The sequence below is a fragment of the Miniopterus schreibersii genome (assembly GCF_964146895.1).
Source record: "Miniopterus schreibersii genome assembly, chromosome: 16".
In the NCBI taxonomy this organism is placed as follows: Eukaryota; Metazoa; Chordata; class Mammalia; order Chiroptera; family Miniopteridae; genus Miniopterus; species Miniopterus schreibersii.
Genome location: NC_138116.1, coordinates 33,898,749 through 33,915,920, shown reverse-complemented (window position 1 = coordinate 33,915,920; position 17,172 = coordinate 33,898,749). Strand labels below are relative to the sequence as shown.

Genomic DNA, 17,172 nt, shown 5'->3' with positions numbered 1-17,172 from the left:
GGGAGCGGGAGGCTCCGCCCATCCTGCGCCGGCCCGGGCTCCGCCCCCGCTCCGCCCGCGCAGACTCGCAAACGGCGAGGGCGCGGTGCGGGGCCCGCGGAGCGCCCGGGGGCAGGACCCATCCTCTGTAAGGGCGAGAAAAGCCCCCGCGGGACCCCTGTGCTTGCACGTCATCGTGTTGGGGCGCTCTCGTCCACCTTTGTGCCAGCGGTGACGTAACACGCCATTGTGACATCATCCCTTCCCCTGTGATGTAACCCAGAGGCGAGACTATCGGGGAGTGCTGGGCTGCGGGGCCTCCCGAGGCCGCTTTGCACCCCCCATTCCCGTGACACCCGTAGAATGGCCTCACCCTTTCGGGGAAAGACCGCTTCGCCCCGGGTGGAAACCACCCGCTACAAGGAGACGTCGACGGTGCGCGTGGAGAGCTCGTCGCACCGCGTGGAGAGCTCGTCGCGCCGCGTGGAAACCTCCTCCCGGCTGGTGCACACGTCTTCCCGGCAGGTGGAGACCTCCCAGCGCCGCAGCGAGAGGCCCTCCGCGCTCCCCTCGGGGAAGCGGCTCCCCCGCGTGCTCGAGGTGTCCTCCCAGCACGTGGAAACCTCCTCGCAGCGCACGGAGACGTCCTCCCGCCACGTGCGGGCCTCGTCCCAGCGGGTGGAGACGTCTCTGCACCGCGTGGAGAGCCCTCCCCGGAGGGACAGGGCTGCAGCCAGCCAGAATGTAAAAATGCCCCGATGAAAGGCTTCCCCGAGGCCGCGAAAGGGCCATGGCCCTCGGCCAGGACCGCACTGCCGCCAGTGTGCAGCCACGCAGCTGCGGGATGGACCAGGCATCTTCGATTTCATGCAAACAGCCCATAAATCAACGTGAGAAACAGCCGAGCTCCAGTTTCGGGACTCAGCCAACACTTACTGACCATGCTGCACTTTGGACCAGCCAGCCTTTGACCCAGGCAACTATTTTAACTTGAAGCCAGCACAAAAGGTTTTCAGGCCCATGCTGCAGTATAAATTGAGTTGATGGACGAAGAGGCTGTTTGAACCTCTGAGCCAGGTGAGTTTGAGATTCATAGTCTCTTCGCTGCTTAGGGACAGGAAGCAATCTGAAATGATGACCGGTAGAATGATTATATGCCTGCTAAAAACCTGAGGGTCAAGGAACAGACTTTGTTTATGTTTCAAAATAAGCAGTTATTTTCTTCATACCAAGCCCTGTACATGGTAAACCCCCTCCCCCCCCCCCAGCGACACACTTTTTAACATAGGTCTACGTGTAGTTAAAAATGAAGGTCAACAACATCAGCAATCAAGAATAACCGTAGAGCCCTGGCTGATGTGGCTCAGTGGGTTTAGCATCATCCGATGCAAGGAAAGGTAGCTGGTTGGAATCCTGGTCAGGGCATATGTCGGGGTTGTGGTTTGATCCCCCATCCAGATGGGTGCTCAGAATGCATGCGGATAACAGTCTTAGAAGAGAAACCTGACCTGAGATTTGAGAAGGCGGAGGGGGGCTTTTTGAGTACCTACTCTATCTGGGATGGTATTCTAGCACTTGGGCTCTAGCAGTGAACCAGGGAGATGGCCTGGCTCTCCAGGAGTTCACAATCTGCTTGAAGGGGCAGACAACAAATGACAGAGCAAGATGTTTTCTGTTCTGATTAGCACTATGAAGGAAGTAAATGGGTAATGCGGTAGAGAATGGAGGTAAGTGGGTTCTTTACATAGTGTGATCAGGGATGGCCTTGCTGACTCAGCATCATTGGAGCTGACATTTGTGTGAGTGAACAGTGAGCCATGCAAAGATCTGAAAAGAGTGCATTCTAGGCGGAGGGAACAGCAAGTGCAAAGAGTGGATGGGAGCAAGCCTAGAACCGTAAAGGAACAGAAAGAAGACCGGTGTGGCTGGAGGGAGAGCCATGATATGGAAGAGAGGCTGTTAGAGAAGTAGGCAGGAGCCATGTCGTAGAGGTCTTGTAAACCACAGCAAGGAGCTTGGATTTTATTCTAAGGTCAGTGGGAAGACATTGGAAGGTTTTCATCAGGGAAGTGCCATGATGCAATTTATATTTTTAAAATATCCTGGCTTCTGTATGTTGGATGCAGGACAGTGGTTCTCACCTGTGGGTGATTCTTTCCCCCTGGCAATATTTAGACATTTTTATTTGTCACAGTTTGAGGGGGGAGGGGAATTTTGCTACTAGCATCTGGTAGTTGGAGACAAAGGATGCTGCTAAACATCATACAGTTCATGAGACGGCCTCTCCCCACCACATACACCAAACAAAGAATTAGCCCCAAATCCCAATATATGATATTGAGAAAACCTAATAAAGGGGACAAGAGAGGCTATAAGAACTAGTTAGGAAGCTAATACCATGGTCTAGGAAGAAATGACAGTGGCTCATACTAAGGTGGCAAGAGTGGATCTAGAGAAAAGAGAGATTAGGGATGGGTTTGGAAGTAGAGCTGACATGACCCATGGATATGGAGGTGAGGGAAGGAGGAATAGAAGAATCAGGGATGACTTCTCAGTATCGGCTTGAGCAATTTAGTGTATGGTGGCATGGCCATTTATGAGAAATACTAGGGGAAGTTCAGGCTTACGAGGGAAAATATGTTCAGTTTTGGCCATGCTGAGTTTGAGATTCCTGTACAAGCCCCCCATGGAGACATTGAGTGGCAGTTCAATACAAGAAGCTGGCTACCATGAGGGAGGTGAGGATTAGAAATATAAAATGTGGGGTCATCAGTTCATAGATGGTATTTAAAGCCATGCAACTAAGCAGTTATCATCTGCAGTCTGTCTCACTCATTTTATGCTGCATGAATGAATTTCAGATCATGTTCTTGGGGGAGCACCAGCTGGCTGAACACCCCTTCCCTCCCTCTCATCCCCACAGGGCCTGGCCTGACCTACCTTTGTTTTCCTTGCCTATAGTCCTTTGGCAGCCACCAATAAGTGAGAAAGTTTGCACTAAAATGTTAGATAAATGTTTCAGAAAACTTGACTTTCACGGTTAACATTACATTGCTCCTTGGAAGAAGATCTTAAAGTTTAAAAGTTCAAGTTTTGGGGATGGGGTTTTTTTCCTGGTGGTGGAGGGGTGCATGGATATTAATGTGTAGTCCTAGCCTTAGGTTCTTCTGGAATGGCTGAAGAACAACTAAATTGATCAATAACAATGGTTCTAAACTGGGGACAATTTTCCCCCACAAGGGACACTTGGCAATGTCTGGAGATATTTTTGTCACAACTGTGGAGTTTGGATGCTACTGGCATCTAGCGGGTAAAGTTTTGGCTTGAGCAGTTTGGTGTGTGTTGTGTGCCACTAAACATTCTACAAGACACAGGCTATCCCCTATCCAGCCCCTTACAACAAAGAAGCACTGGGTCTGAAATCTATCTCTATAGTACCAAGGTCCCTGAAGATTCTAGCAGCTTAGAAAGCCAAAGCATGATCCATTGAGGAAGCACCCCACTAATCATAGGATTATAGTACAGGAGAGGTTTAAAGGTAGTGGCCTGTGTCACATGTCAGGGCAGGAGCTCTCAGAACAGAGGAATATGTTGCTTTTTGAGAAGACCTTACATCTCTGCTTTCAATAATGTATGTGATTTTACCCCAGGAGGAAAGCTGGTCCCACCTAACAGGATGTGAATGACTTTGATTCTGTGGGACCTTTTGTGAGGTAGAGTGCTTGCTGCTTCCAGACACTGTGCTAAGTCATGCCTGACATTATTTCATTATAGGGTAGTGCACTGGGCTGCTCAGAAGACTAGGGGCTCAGGCCAGAGGAATGTTATAAACCCAAGACTACCCTCATGCTTCTGCCTCATAAAACTTCTGCTAGAAACTAATCACTAGACTTTGGAATTTTAGTCTTTGGTGAGCTTATTAATTCTTTTTCATATGACAGACCATGTGCGTGCATTACATACAAACACTCTCTTAATCAGTGTTTTTAAGTGAATAAGGCAGTTGCTTCTCTTGACAGTGTTCTTTATTAATATCTGTTACAAAAGGGATACGTGCTTAATGTGACAAAATAACTCGAAGATGTGTAGAGAAAAATTTAATCATTTGTCATCATTCCTTTCCATTTCCATCCTCTGGAAATACTGTCAGCAACTTGGAGTATATCCTTCTAGACTTTTCTGTATTAACTGCTTTGATCCCCCTGCTTAGTAGTACCTGTGAGACTGGTTGGAAGGTTACTGTGAAAAAGCTGAACACTTGGTTTCTAGGTGGCTGATCTCTTGGAAGGATACAGAGTTGCGGAACCTTCTTTCTTTCTGTTATCCTTTGTCACCTAGGCTTCTTCCTCCAAATTTCATTTTTCCGTGTCTCAAAGCTGAAATCCAAAGGGGTATACACAGAGCAAGAAAGTGTCAAAAAAGACAAGAGACTTGGAGAAAAGGGTGCTGACAAGATATTTGCCATACATGCTGTTTTACACACCAGATTCCCCAGCTTACAAAATGATTCTGTGTATTAAAGAAGCTTGTATCTGCCAGAATTCTTAATGTACCTGCTGCATATTATATGTGTGTGCTACCCATGTTATGTGTCAGCATCCTCCCCACATTGTCCGCTCATGGTAGCTTCAAAGGAGCACAGGGTGCTGTTGTACCTATGACGTGGTATCTAATGCTGAGCACGTGTGTGCAGTGGAGAGCAAAGAGCAATGGTGTCATCTCCATTGCCGGTCAAGAAAGCCTCTAATGTCTCCATCTACTAATCCCTTGGATTTGTTGAGCTAGGAAGTAGCTGTCACTTGCCTTCAGTTGTTGCCAACCAGGTCAGTTTGAAAAATTAAATAAGTACAAGTCAGCACCTGTCATTCTCATAATCTATTAATTTACATATCAGCTGAGGGAAGCTTATAAAATTCATATGAATTTGCTGTCCGTTGTTGAAAATACTTAAAATGAAAGAATGCCATTAATAGAATACTCTTTCCCCAGATCACACAAGCCAGGGGAAGAATTAAGAGCCCAACAAGCGAGGTATTTGGCTCAAGTTCTCAATTAGATCTCCCAGGATTCCTGGTCCTCCGTCCTTGCTGTTGCTCCCATCCCAGCATGGCTAAGAACAAGGTCCCAAGGCCTGGATATCTGACCCAGCCTCTGCTGCTCCACATGCTTGTATGGGTTATACATGCTGTTAGGCCGGAGAAATAATTCACTGTTTAAAAACTTTTTTTTTCCTAAACAGTTGACCTTCATGGTACAGATGGAAAAAATGAAGTCCATAGAAGCCAAACTAACTTGCCACCGCTATTTACTGCCTCCCAGGATGGTTTCCTTTGATAACCAAATAAAGGTAGGTATAGTGTCCTCAAGCTCAATTTACAGTGAGCGTAATAGATAATACTAAAAATAGAAGAGGAAGAATTAAAGAAATAACATTGATATGGAATCCTACAGAGCACTGTGATTCCCATGAGGCTCCAGAAACATCTCATTCCCTCTTTGGAAGCTCTTTATCGGGTGCAGAAACACTTTGCATCATTATGTCTGCTTGATAAATTGGCCCCTTTGTCTTTATGAAATGGCTTTCTTGGTCCTTGGTAAAGTAGTCTCTGCTCTGAAATCTGTTTTATTTGACATTAATACAGCTGTTCCAGCCTTCTTTCTATTATTGTTAGGATGGTGCTCTTTTCCCCACACTTTTACGTTCAACCTACTTGTATCTTTATATTTAAAATAGATTTGTTGTGTTATATAGTTGGTGCTTTTTAAATCCAATCTGATCACTTTTGCTACTGTGGGAAATGTTTAGACAATTTATATTTTCTGTAATTATTGATGCAGTTGGCCTTAAATCTACCACCTAGCTGTTTGTTTTCTATTTGTTCCGTCTGGTCATTGCACCCTTTATTCCTTTTGTCTTAATTTAGTATTTTCAGTTATTTAGTTCATCCCCTTTGTTGGCTTATTTGCTGTTTTTGTTTTATTTTAGTAGTTTCGTGAGGGTTTGTAGTATACATTTTTAACTTATCACATTCTACCTTCACGTGATGTTACACTACTTGACCCATAGTATAAGAACCTTACACGAGTGTACTCCCATTTCCCCAGCCTCTTTGCTAGTGTTGTCACATATACAATGTTATAAACCCCACAGTACACTCTTAGCATATTTGCTTCAAACAGTCAATTAGCCTTTAAAGAAATTTAAATAACTTTTTAAAAGCTCTTTATATTTATTCACATAGTTAGTGATTCTGGCGCTCCTCGTTTCTTTATGTAGATCCAGATTTTCACCTGGTAGCATTTTCCTTCTGCTTCAAAGGCTTTCTTAATCGTTTCTTCTAGTGCAGGTTTGCTGGCGATGAACTCTTTCCATTTTTACGGTAATAGCATCTTTCCATATAGAATAGTCGCATGGTGTTAGAAACAACTTTTTCCTCCTTTTGGAATGGAATTTCATTTAGCCAGTGTGATGGGCTGTGGCATTTCTGTTTTTGTCCCTTGACTCCAAATCCTTCCACATTCCGCTTTGCGGCGGAGGCTGTAACTCTGCAAACCACGCCTCCGCTTTGCTGCCTGGCCCCGTGTTGCACTCTGCCACCAGGGGGCACTGGAGGGAGCCTTCCGGGCTGGAGGGGGGAGCGACTTCTGCCTGCCTGCTGTCTGTGGGCTTCCAGCCTCCTGGTTCAGGGGAGCACTCCACCAGCAACGCTTCACCCCGCCAACCTCGGGGCCTTCCTTCTCAGCAGCAGCAGAATCACTTGGCAGTTTTCTGGTATTTGAAGGAGCAGTTTTACCCACGCCCAGTACCAGCTGGCTGATACCCCTGCTCAGGGGTCTGAGTGTGAGCGCGAAGGGGCACCTCCACTCAGTTTCTCAGTTTTAATAATCCATTCTCTTCCTTTACCTGCCTAGCAGAGAAGCGGAGCATCGTTCTCTATGCTTTCCTGAAATTGCCTGTTCACATCTTCTGCTCATTTTTCTTCTTTTTTATCTTTTTCTTTTTGACGTTTGAGTCCTTTATATATTCTGAATACAAATTCTTATTTGCATTGCAAACATAAAATGTGTGGCTTGCCCCCTTTTTAAAATTTTAATTATTTTTTTTAAGTTTCAAAGGACAGTTACTCAACTGCCGTGTGCCAGGTACTTGGGAAGAGTAAGCACTCTTTGGCCTTTATCTTACCTCGTTTCCTTCTCTGGTTTCATTTCTTAATGGCAGCAATGTGTTTCTGTCTTAATAGACTACTTTCCCCATGGTTTTTAAGCTTCCAGTCAAAACCATTAAAGACTGGTGAAATCAATTTAGTGGGTCGCAGTTAACATTTAAAAAAATAAAATAAAATAGAAGAAGAAATATCAGAGTGCATCACACCATTAAGGAATGAACAGAGGGAGGGGAAAAGCTTCAGGCAATTTATAACTCAGTTTCAAAGTTCTTATTACAATCTCACGGTAAGGGAAGAGGCTTCTACCTGGCCAATTCAACACGTATCAATTGGTAAGGACATGGTATAGGAAAAGAGAATTGTTAGATAACCATTATTAGACTGGATACAAGAAAAAAGTTCTGGTTAAGAATTATTAGATTTATTGAAAGACAGCTAAAGGCCATTGGGTCCCTCTCAAAGTTGACATTAGCTGAGTGCCTAGGTAACTGGTTTCTTAGAGGTCTTATTCCCGTAAAAATTCATCAGAAAATTGCTTAAGCTTTTTATCAGAAATATATTTGATTCCCAAGAAGAGGTTTGTGGATTATATTCCCAAAACATCCCTGACCCAGCCCAAGTGTCAGACAGTATTCTCTTCTACAGTATAAATGCATGTTTTGTGAACACATTTCAGTACAATGTAGTCTGCCTTAACATAAGCTTTATTTTTTACTGTGCACCACCATAAAAGAGGTTTGAAAATTGCTGTGCTGTTCCTTAGAGCTGAGATCTGATCAAGGCCTGGAGGAGATCAGGGGTCTCAGAGCCTGCCCTTGTCTTCAGGAAACCCCTCTGTTTTTGCAGATCCCTAGGGGACATTCTCCTAGATGTCTTCACATACTTACCTTCATATCTGTTAGATTCAGAGGGCTGATCAGAGCTTTGTCCATTGTAGAGCAGGTCTACTTTTGGCCTAATGAGATTTCATTTGCAAAAGGGCCCTGATGCCAAAATAAAACCTTTGAAAATCATCAATCTATTCTGATACCTTTGTTTTACTTAATGAGAGCCCCCTGTCAGTCACACGGCATTTAGCCAACCTGAAACGGCACTGCCCCCTACAGTCTACCAGAATAGCAAGGATGTCACCCCTGGAAAGTCATGCATTCCATTGTCCATGGCCTGAACACATTTCCCATCAGAGAGACCAGGATAGAGGGTTTCCATGTGTAATTTCTCTTTAGTATGTCTTCCTAGATCAGACTCTTTTACCAGACCCAGGGCCATTTCATCCACTGGGCACAACAGGCTATAAACCTAAGGCCTGTGAACTTTTTAATGGCCTACAGAAATCGTTGGAGCTCAGAAAATTAATTTGCTTCAAAATACCAAAAATAAATAAATAAATTTTTAATTGAAATTAATAAGTGCCAATGTGGATAAATTGTAATATTTATGACATGATATGGATTAGGACCTCAAAAAATAAGGATGTCTGAGACCTACAAAGGTCTTCAAATGGCTCTGCCATAGTATCTATAGACTGATATCCTTGCTCTGGTGATGTTTGAGGGGAGGGGCTTCTCTCCCAAAGCGGTAAGACTGACAGACTTAGTGCAGCATTTGGCCAGGGGTCGCCTAGAGATAACTCTCCTTAAATTAGACCTCAGATAAGCAAATTCACACCTCTCTGGGCCTCACTGCCCCCGCTATAAAATGAGATGTTTGAACTGAGGTCTGTGATTCCCAGAGTGAGAAATGCAGACACTGCTGGTGTGCAAGATAGTTTTAGGGGGTATGAAAATACATTTTATCTCTATAGTTAAACATTTATTCAGTGTGTATTTGGGGGAAAATACAGCTGGTCCTCAAACTTGTATTTTCACCAGTATTTTACTTAAGCTACCGTGGGTATTTAACAATGTTCAAGTGAATTGATTTAAAGGAAAAACAAGCAGTCAGCCTTCAGTGTGGCCAATGGCTTGAAAAGGATGTAGTGCACACTGACTGGTGTTGGGGAGACCAAAGGACTAACTCCGTAAAGTACATTAATGTCTCGTGAACTGCCGGAGAAAGCCTGGGGCTACGACACCAATTCTGTGGATTGCAATCAGCATTTCTCTTATTATTGAAATATAATAGAAAAATAGAGAATCTATCAGAGTGCTCACACATATTAAAGGTAAGAATTGCTTTATGAAACTTTTGTGTATAGTTACAGAGGAAGATATATTCACATTGGGAGTCACTGTCAAAAAAAGTCAAAAAAAGCACATCTCTGAGGTGCTCCCTGAGTCATGGCCATCTTCACGTTTGTGCCATGACACGCAGTGGACAGCAGGGGTCAGAAGATCCTTGCACAGCAGCTAAGGCTGATCCTGGGATGAGCAGAAACCTAGGTGGAGAGCAGGACAGAAGCCTGAGATGATAGTTGTTGATAGAAGACCCAGCTCATTTGCCTGCAGGAGTGACAGCTTCTGAGAGGCATTCTCCAGGTGGCTTTGCTGCAGACACTTTGCATCCTCCATCCCCTGACCGAGTTCTGGTCTCTGGACTTTCAGACACCCTGGGGATGCTTCAGGTGTCTTGTTTTTGTCATACCAGTGGCCCCTGATTCAGTATTGGGCCCTAGCCATGTTCATTTGGGAAAAATCAAAGCATCTTCATGTGACATGCCCAGGTTGACTTAGGGGGGACTCTTGTGTTTTATATTCCCTTCCAAAAGGAGCTTTGACATCTGCGAGCAGTAAACATGCGTTGAGCACTGACTTTCCCCCTGGCACTGTTGGAAGCACTGTGTACATTCTAACGCATCCCTCGCAGCTTGATTAGCTCGGTCGGGTCTTACCCAGGATTACCAGCTAGGAAAAAGCAGAGCCAGGATTCAAACCCAGGCTGGCTCTTAACCACTTGTGCTCTTAACCACTAGTTTCTGCTGGTAGGAGAGGAATAGATAGCTGTTCCTCTAGGAATGTATCCTATTTCAAAGGATAGCGAGATGCAGTGTGTTCCGGAGAAATCCCAGAGACCCTCAGAAGAGCAGGGATGGTCAAGCCCAGGACAGGAAAACAAGGGAGGCACCGCTGCCGTCTGCTCTGAAGGAAGCTTCGAGAGCGGGAGACTCAACGGGTAAAAATCTACAAGGAGATGCATCTGGGCTCAACAGAAGGAAGAATTTTTTTAATTTGTTGTAAGATCTATACACAAACATAGAAAAAGGCCCAGCCCCATTAAATTCCCAACACTATGCCACATATGCACCTGAGCACCGAGATTTCCTAACAGGTAGCCAGTCCCATGACGGATGAGAGAGGCTGCCTGCCTGCCTGCCACGCAGTAGTGTGCTCTGTCTTCCTGAGCAAGGAAGGGTGGAGGCCAGGCAACCACTTGGGAAGAGATGCCTGTTGGGCAGGAGGGCGCAGAAGGTCCCTGGAAGCCTGAGGTCTGGGGGGCAGTGGGGGAGAAAAGCAGGAAGTCCATGGGGCACCTCTCCCTCTCCTGCTCCCTTGCCTAAGTCAGCAAAAATGTTACATTCCCCCTATTTCCAACCTGGACTCCCCCTTCCCCATCCCACCCCACCCCACCCCAAGCCAAGGTTCATCTTATTTTATACCCCCCCCCCCGCCGACTTCCTCAGAGAGCCCTCTGCACTTACCACTTGAACTTCCCCATCCTGATGTCTCTTTCTACCCTTGCAGCCTAGCTAGCTGCACCAAACCTGCCCCTCCCAGGGTCTCTTCCTGCAGTTCCCGGCCTTAAAGCCAGTGGCCTCTTCTCAGCCCCTGTCCTCCCTGACCCTTCTGCAGCATTCGGAACTGGGAACCATGCCCTCCTTGAAATCCTCTCCTCCTGTGGTTTCCATGAGCTCTGTGGCCCAGTCTCCTTTCACTGTGCCCTCTCCCCTACCCCAAGCCCCCCAAATGTCAGTGGCCCCCAGAATTCTTTCCCCAACCTTCTTTTCTCACTCTGCACTCCTCCCCCAGCACTCACAGTGCCAACTGCTGCCTGAAAGCTGATGTCCCTCCCACCCAGACCTCTCCTGAGCACCAGACCTCGTGGCCTGGACACCTTTCCTCGATGGCCTAGATTCATCGTCTGTTCAAAGCGTCCAAACCTGGCCCATCCGCCTCCTCTACTCCCCCCGGGAACTTTGGCCATATTTCCACCTGCCTCCGCCTGCTTTTCTCCATGAATAACGCCGTCTGCCCAGTTGCCTGGTAGAAATCACCGCGCCCTCAGACTTCTTGCACACAATTGCCACCCCTTACACGTCTGCTTTGTCTCTGGAAACCTGCCCACAAGCATTGCCCTAGTCCCAACTCACCTGTCCCAACTTACCTGTCTGCCTGGTCTCCTTTCCTCTCTTCTGATCCATGTCCAAAATGCTACCAAAATTGTGTTTCTCAAACATTTCCTCCCCCTCCTCTAGCACCTGCGGTGCTTCTGTGCCTCCTGTACTATGTGTAGGTTGGCCTTCGGTTCTCTAGCATCATCTGCCACCAGGGCCCTCTGGGCACTCGGTGCTCCAGCCACGTGTGCTCACTGTGGGGCAGCGCACTCTGTGACCTGGTCTCAAGTTACACCGCTACTCCGACGCCACTCCGTGGAGGAACAGGAGGGAAGCACGTCAGCGGGGCTGGTGACACCAAGGAAGCGGCAGGATCTGGTGCCCTGTGAGGATGGCGCACCAGGCGTGGCTTGTCCATCGTCTTTGTCTGACCCACTGGCACCTCTGGATGAGGGGGTGGCGCATACCAGCACCCGGTCAAGCTCATTAACGTGCAGGGCCTGGATCCAGTCCTGAGACAAGGCAGGAGGAGCCTGGCTCTGAAGCAAGACAGGCTCTGATTTCCTGGAGCCCCTGCCGCCACTCCGATCTCGCCTCCTGCCACTGCCCCCAGCCCACCCCACCCCGATTCCTTTCCACCTAACTGGCCTTCATACTAATCCTTAAATAGGCCAAGGTTATTCCTGTGTTTTAACTTCCATGTACGCTGCCTAGAATACTCTTGCCCGCATTTTTTTAATGGTGTTTTTGCCTCTTTGCATCATTTAGGTGTTAAATTAGATACTGATTTTACTGATTAAGTCCCTCCACCTCCTTTCCCACCTTCATTACTCTTATCCCCTAACCCAATTTATATGTTTCTCCAGTGTGAATTTATTTTGTCACTTCTTTGTTATCTGTTTTCCCCACTGGAAGGGCACAGACCTTGACTTGTTTGTCACTGTATCCCTCAGAACTTGTCATGGCACCTCAGAGCAGGTGTGCAATAAGTGTTCATGATAGGAGCGGACTAAGGAACGAATGAATGGTCAGGGTGAGTTTCAGGACCTCAGCCGTTTGAATGAGACTGAGCCTGCCACTGCTCTCTCTGCGTCAGTCTGGGCAGAATTGGGTTGCGGGCAGGCTCACAGTGAGAAGCTGGGGGAGGCTGAGGTGGACGCCACCTGCCCCTGGGCCTCTGATGTTCCTCCTGCCAGGTAAAATCCTGCCTGCGTCCAAGGCCCAGCTCCATTTCTACCTCCCCCAGGAGCCTTGCAGGGTCCTCGAGCACACTTCCTGGGTGTTCTCACACCCCACCGCTGCAGCCTCTTTCCACAGCACCTGCCTGATTGCTCCCTGCATCATTCTCCTTGTTTACTCCCATCTCTCCCATGAGATTGAAAGCACATCAAGGGCATACACCGTGATAGAGCCTCTTTGTGTTCACTCCCTGTGCATGGACGGAGTGGGCAGGGTCGGGCCTGGTCACAGGCATGGTCACTGATGCTCTTGGCCCCTGTGAAGCAGCGCACCCCCTGGCAGTAAGCAGGGCAGGCACAAGGGGCACAGTTTCTCTGGAGCACCATTGAGGGCACATTTGGAAAGCCAGACAAGCTTTGAATAAAGGCAGAATTGTTTGGTGACACATGCTCATTCATGTCCTACGTGGTCTTTTCCCTTTTCATTCACCCTCTGTTTACTGAGTTCTCGCTCACTGCCAGCTGCTGTGATGGCCACTAGGGGTGAGGGGAAGACAGAGAACTGGATGGTTTGGGTTCAGAATCAGATCTGTGCCTCCTGTGGGACCAGGCCAGGAGGAGTGACCCACAATTCTTCTTTCCTTTGCCTTCACTCTGTTCTAAATTCCCATCATCCCGACATGTCCAACTGGGAGCCCAGGCTTCAGCTGGCTTAAAGAGAATGCTGTGCTTGCAAATAGCAAGATATTCCAAAGCCTGAAAAATTCCTTTATCCCTGTTCTTAAGTGAAGACCCAGCTCCACCATATCTGTTCTGGTTCAGCAACTTGAGGTGTGACATTGGAGTGACTCAGCGGGCATCACCCAGACTCCCAGGGCCACCAGCATGAGCTGCCTAGGTGGGCAGGCTTGGCTGAGACTGTCTCCCCCACCAGTCTGAGGTCTGTGGGTTAGACTCCTTGGTTAGAGAGCTTTAGACGGGGAGCCTGGGCAGGGCAGGTCCCAGGGGAAGACAGGAGTGTCTGTGTGGCCAGCCGGGCGTCAAGGGCCACTGGTCACCAGCAAGGGTGGAGCTACCTGGCATCCAGGCAGCTGTTTATGTCATTTTTTTCATACAGATAGTTCTACTTTCTGCTTATTTGCACATATCACAAGGATCGCTAAATGTTGTTATTTAGTCTGCATAGCCCCTATTTTAAGCAATACTCCCGGTGCCATACTGTAGCATATTGGACATAACGAATAGCTCTGTGGTCCTCGTCTTTTATGTACAAACCTGTCATTTTTCTGTTGAATTATTTCCTTGCAACACATTCCCAGAAGTGGAATTACCATGGAGAGAGAGAGACGAGCATTTTAATAGCACTGGAGCTGTATTGCCCAATTTCTTCCCTAAAAGGCTGTGCTAATTTACAGGGCCACTGGCGGTGTGTTTAAGCTGGCCTTACCATACCCTGGGCAGCTGGAATGGTATCATTTGGTTAATGGGTGCTAATTTAGTGGCGTGAAGTGGCACAGCAGGCTCCTCTAATTATGTTTCCCTGACTACAGCCGGGATGAGGTGTTGGAGGTGCTGGTCTCCTCCTGGGAGTCGCCCTTGGGGATGGCCTCCCTGCCTGCAGCACTGGGTCTCAGTCTGTCCCTCTCCACCTCTCTGCCTCTTGCTGTGTGCTGTCCTCGCTCTTTCTCTAAGCCTGTCTGTCATGGTCTTTCAGCTTCTGATTCCTGACTTTCTCTGGTTTCTGACTGGGCAGGCCTAGACAGGCCCGAACAAGCTGCTGGCTAGACCCGGACACTGGCACTGACCTCTAAGGCCTCTCTCCCCCACTGAACTCATACGGGGCCCTTTCTTCCACCAGGAACTCTTCAGAACCCCTTTTCATCTCTTCGTGGCCTCATCAGAGCTCATCTTCGAGAAATGGCTGGGAGTGACCAAGCTGTCCTTCAGGGACCCCTCCAATGGAGTGTTCCAGGCTTCCCACCCTTCGAACAGATGACCCTGCATATCCTGGCAGTTGGGGATGTGGGGTTTCCAAAATCCAGATGTGTGGAGAGCAGAGGGGCCTGCAGCCGTGACAGCAGCTCGGCCTCTCTCCCTGCTCCAGTGAACTCCTTGCCCAAGGTGGCAGAAGGAGCTCACCTCTCAGGCGGGAAACCCACTTGTCCCAGGTGGATAGGGTGCCACCAGCACTCCATGGTGTGGCAGGGACAGAGCAGGGCTGGCACACTGCCCACTTCCAATGGCATTGAAGGTTCTTGGGCACTTGGGAAGGTTTCAGAAAGGCAGCTGAAGTGGAAGGAAGTCTGCACAGATGCACCTGGGGAGCCCTGTGCTGGCAAATTGCTGACTCCAGGCACTGGACCTGCAGCTGCTCAGGTCCAGTCTCCGCCGTCACATCTCAGACTGTGTGGACAGTCCCAGCCAGATGGAAACTCAGACATAAACTTCTAGCCTCTCATTTTATTTATACCATTTTTAACATTCGGCTCTTTTAAAAATTATTATAAAGTAGTGCATGCCTACTCTGAAATACTTGGAAAATACAGAAAACAAGAAGAAACTATAACCCTGTAAATTCACCCAAGATGACTGCTGTTATATCTCCATCTCAACTTTTTCCCTGTGGTGATGTGTATTTTTTTTATCATTGAGATCATCCACTATATGTCATTTGTATCTGCTTTATTCACTTTAAATTAAATTATAAGCATTTCTAACATAGTAAATGTTCTTTATAAACACTTCTAATGACTGCCTGAGAGTGTTCTGAGTGGATACACCATAAATGCTTACTGTTACCTAAATATTTCCAGTTCTTCATGAACATAAAAACATCTTTTAAATATAAATCTTTGTCCACAATTTGGTCTTCCCTTTAGTTACATTCCTACTCCTGGGGTATAAACATGTTTTAGGACTTTGCACATCTGTTTCTATTTTGCTTTCCAGAGGTTGAACTAATGGATGCCCACCTTACCACACACAACTACACCAAGAAGCACCATTAAAAACATCTACTGACTTGAAAGGCAATATGACTATTGATTCCTTTTACTAGGTAAACAGACTTGGTGAGGAAACAGGACATGCGTAGGTCGCTGCGGGAGTGTGTAACCTCATTTCATTCTCACCGCAGCCTACGGTAGTCGTGCGGGAGCTAAAGCGCATGGATGAGGTCACTTCCCAGGCCCCCCCTCAGCTCATCAGACGTGGAGCCTGAGTGTGATCCCACACGGTTGGACCCCAGGGCCCGTGTACTTCACCTCTGTCCTATAGCTGCTGTTGCCACATAGATGCTGAAAGGTGGTTTGGGGCCAAAAGGTGAAGGAACTTGGAGTTTGGATTTACCCTGTGGGCATAAGGGCGCATTAATGGGTTCTTAAGCATCGAGGCTGTTGTACAAAGAGGTTTCTGGTGGACTGGCCGGGGGAGGCTGGAGACAGGAAGGCCGGTTGGGGAGATGCGACGTGCAGATAATGTGAACAACAGAGAGGCTGCCCCGACTGCGTGGGCTGCGGGCTGCAGGCCATGGGCACTCAGGAACATTAGGGACCCGGGGAGACCTCCTGCTGGGTCCTTTTCATTTGGCAAGGGCCATTTTTATCCGCTACACGTCAGGCAAAACCTGTGCCAGCCACCAAAGACTCCAAGTCTAGCAAATAAGAGAGAGGACGGTATAGATTACGTTATATTTAAAGCAAGCCCACACAATGCCTATAATTTTTTATTCTGACTCCGTAATTATAGCTCAAGACCAGCCAGATCATAGTTATCCCCACACCGACCTGCTGTTGGGACACATGGAATTAAAGGCCTTGCTGCTCAAGATTCTATTTCGGATGCCGAGCACTGGCAGGTAACGTGCCTTTCGCGAGGCCCGGCTTGTTGGAGCCCCTCCTGGGACAGCCTGCGTAAAGGGAAGTCGGCCCCAGGCCCTTGAGAGACCACTGATGCTTGGGAACTAGGGGATGCGTCAGCTGCGCCCTGCAGAGCCGGAGGCCTGAGCCGGGAGTCCAGAGCAGAGGGAAGGGCCGTCCCTGGAGCAGGCCCGCCTCCCCCGGTCAGGTCCACATGGCCTCAGAGCCTCTGCACTCTCCCCAGCTAACTAATGGGTCCCGGGGTCAGGTGAGCCAAGCCCGGGCTGTTGGGCACAGTTGTCACAGACAGGCTGGCATTGCCCAAATACAGAAAAGGAGCCTGAAGGAGCGAGGCTTATACACCCAGCCCCTGTGACAACCAGGCCTGGACCAATAGGCACCCCTCCCAGTGGGCTGCACCCCTCCCTGTCCTGGGACCCACCAGAGAACACCACCTCTCAGCCCCATGAAGACACCCCTAACAGCAAGAGTGGGATTGGGTCCTGCTCCCACACCTGGAATGCCACTGCTGCTGCCTCCACGTGGCCCTCCTGCCACCAGTCCTGCCTCCCGGTAGCCCTGGGGGGACTGGGAGGAGCTAGACCAGCTCCTATTTATCAAACTGCAGGAGACCTTGTGCACACATCATCTCATTTACTCACATCACCCCTGCCGAGTCCGTGTGACTACTGTCATCATGATTTCCACTTTAGCATGAGCAA

General features: G+C 48.1%; 1 protein-coding gene across 2 annotated transcripts; it reads left to right on the top strand.

Annotated features, from left to right (window-relative positions):
* Positions 1 to 35: 35 nt before the first annotated feature.
* LOC308568473 (uncharacterized protein C17orf100) lies at positions 36 to 15,624 on the top strand. 2 transcript variants are annotated; one of them, XM_081161459.1, is made up of 3 exons: positions 36 to 1,056; positions 5,219 to 5,326; positions 14,452 to 15,624. In XM_081161459.1, exon 1 carries the CDS (start codon positions 343 to 345, stop codon positions 739 to 741), a length of 399 nt encoding a protein of 132 aa, XP_081017585.1. In that variant the 5' UTR covers positions 36 to 342; the 3' UTR covers positions 742 to 1,056; positions 5,219 to 5,326; positions 14,452 to 15,624. The 2 variants fall into 2 exon arrangements, with proteins under 2 accessions (XP_081017585.1, XP_081017586.1); XM_081161460.1 differs by lacking the exon at positions 5,219 to 5,326 and having other exon boundaries at positions 62 to 1,056; positions 14,452 to 15,307.
* The last annotated feature ends 1,548 nt before the right edge of the window (positions 15,625 to 17,172 follow it).

Bases quoted from the DNA above. Each gene is read 5' to 3' on its own strand.
- LOC308568473 (XM_081161459.1), top strand. From the start codon at position 343: ATGGCCTCACCCTTTCGGGGAAAGACCGCTTCGCCCCGGGTGGAAACC.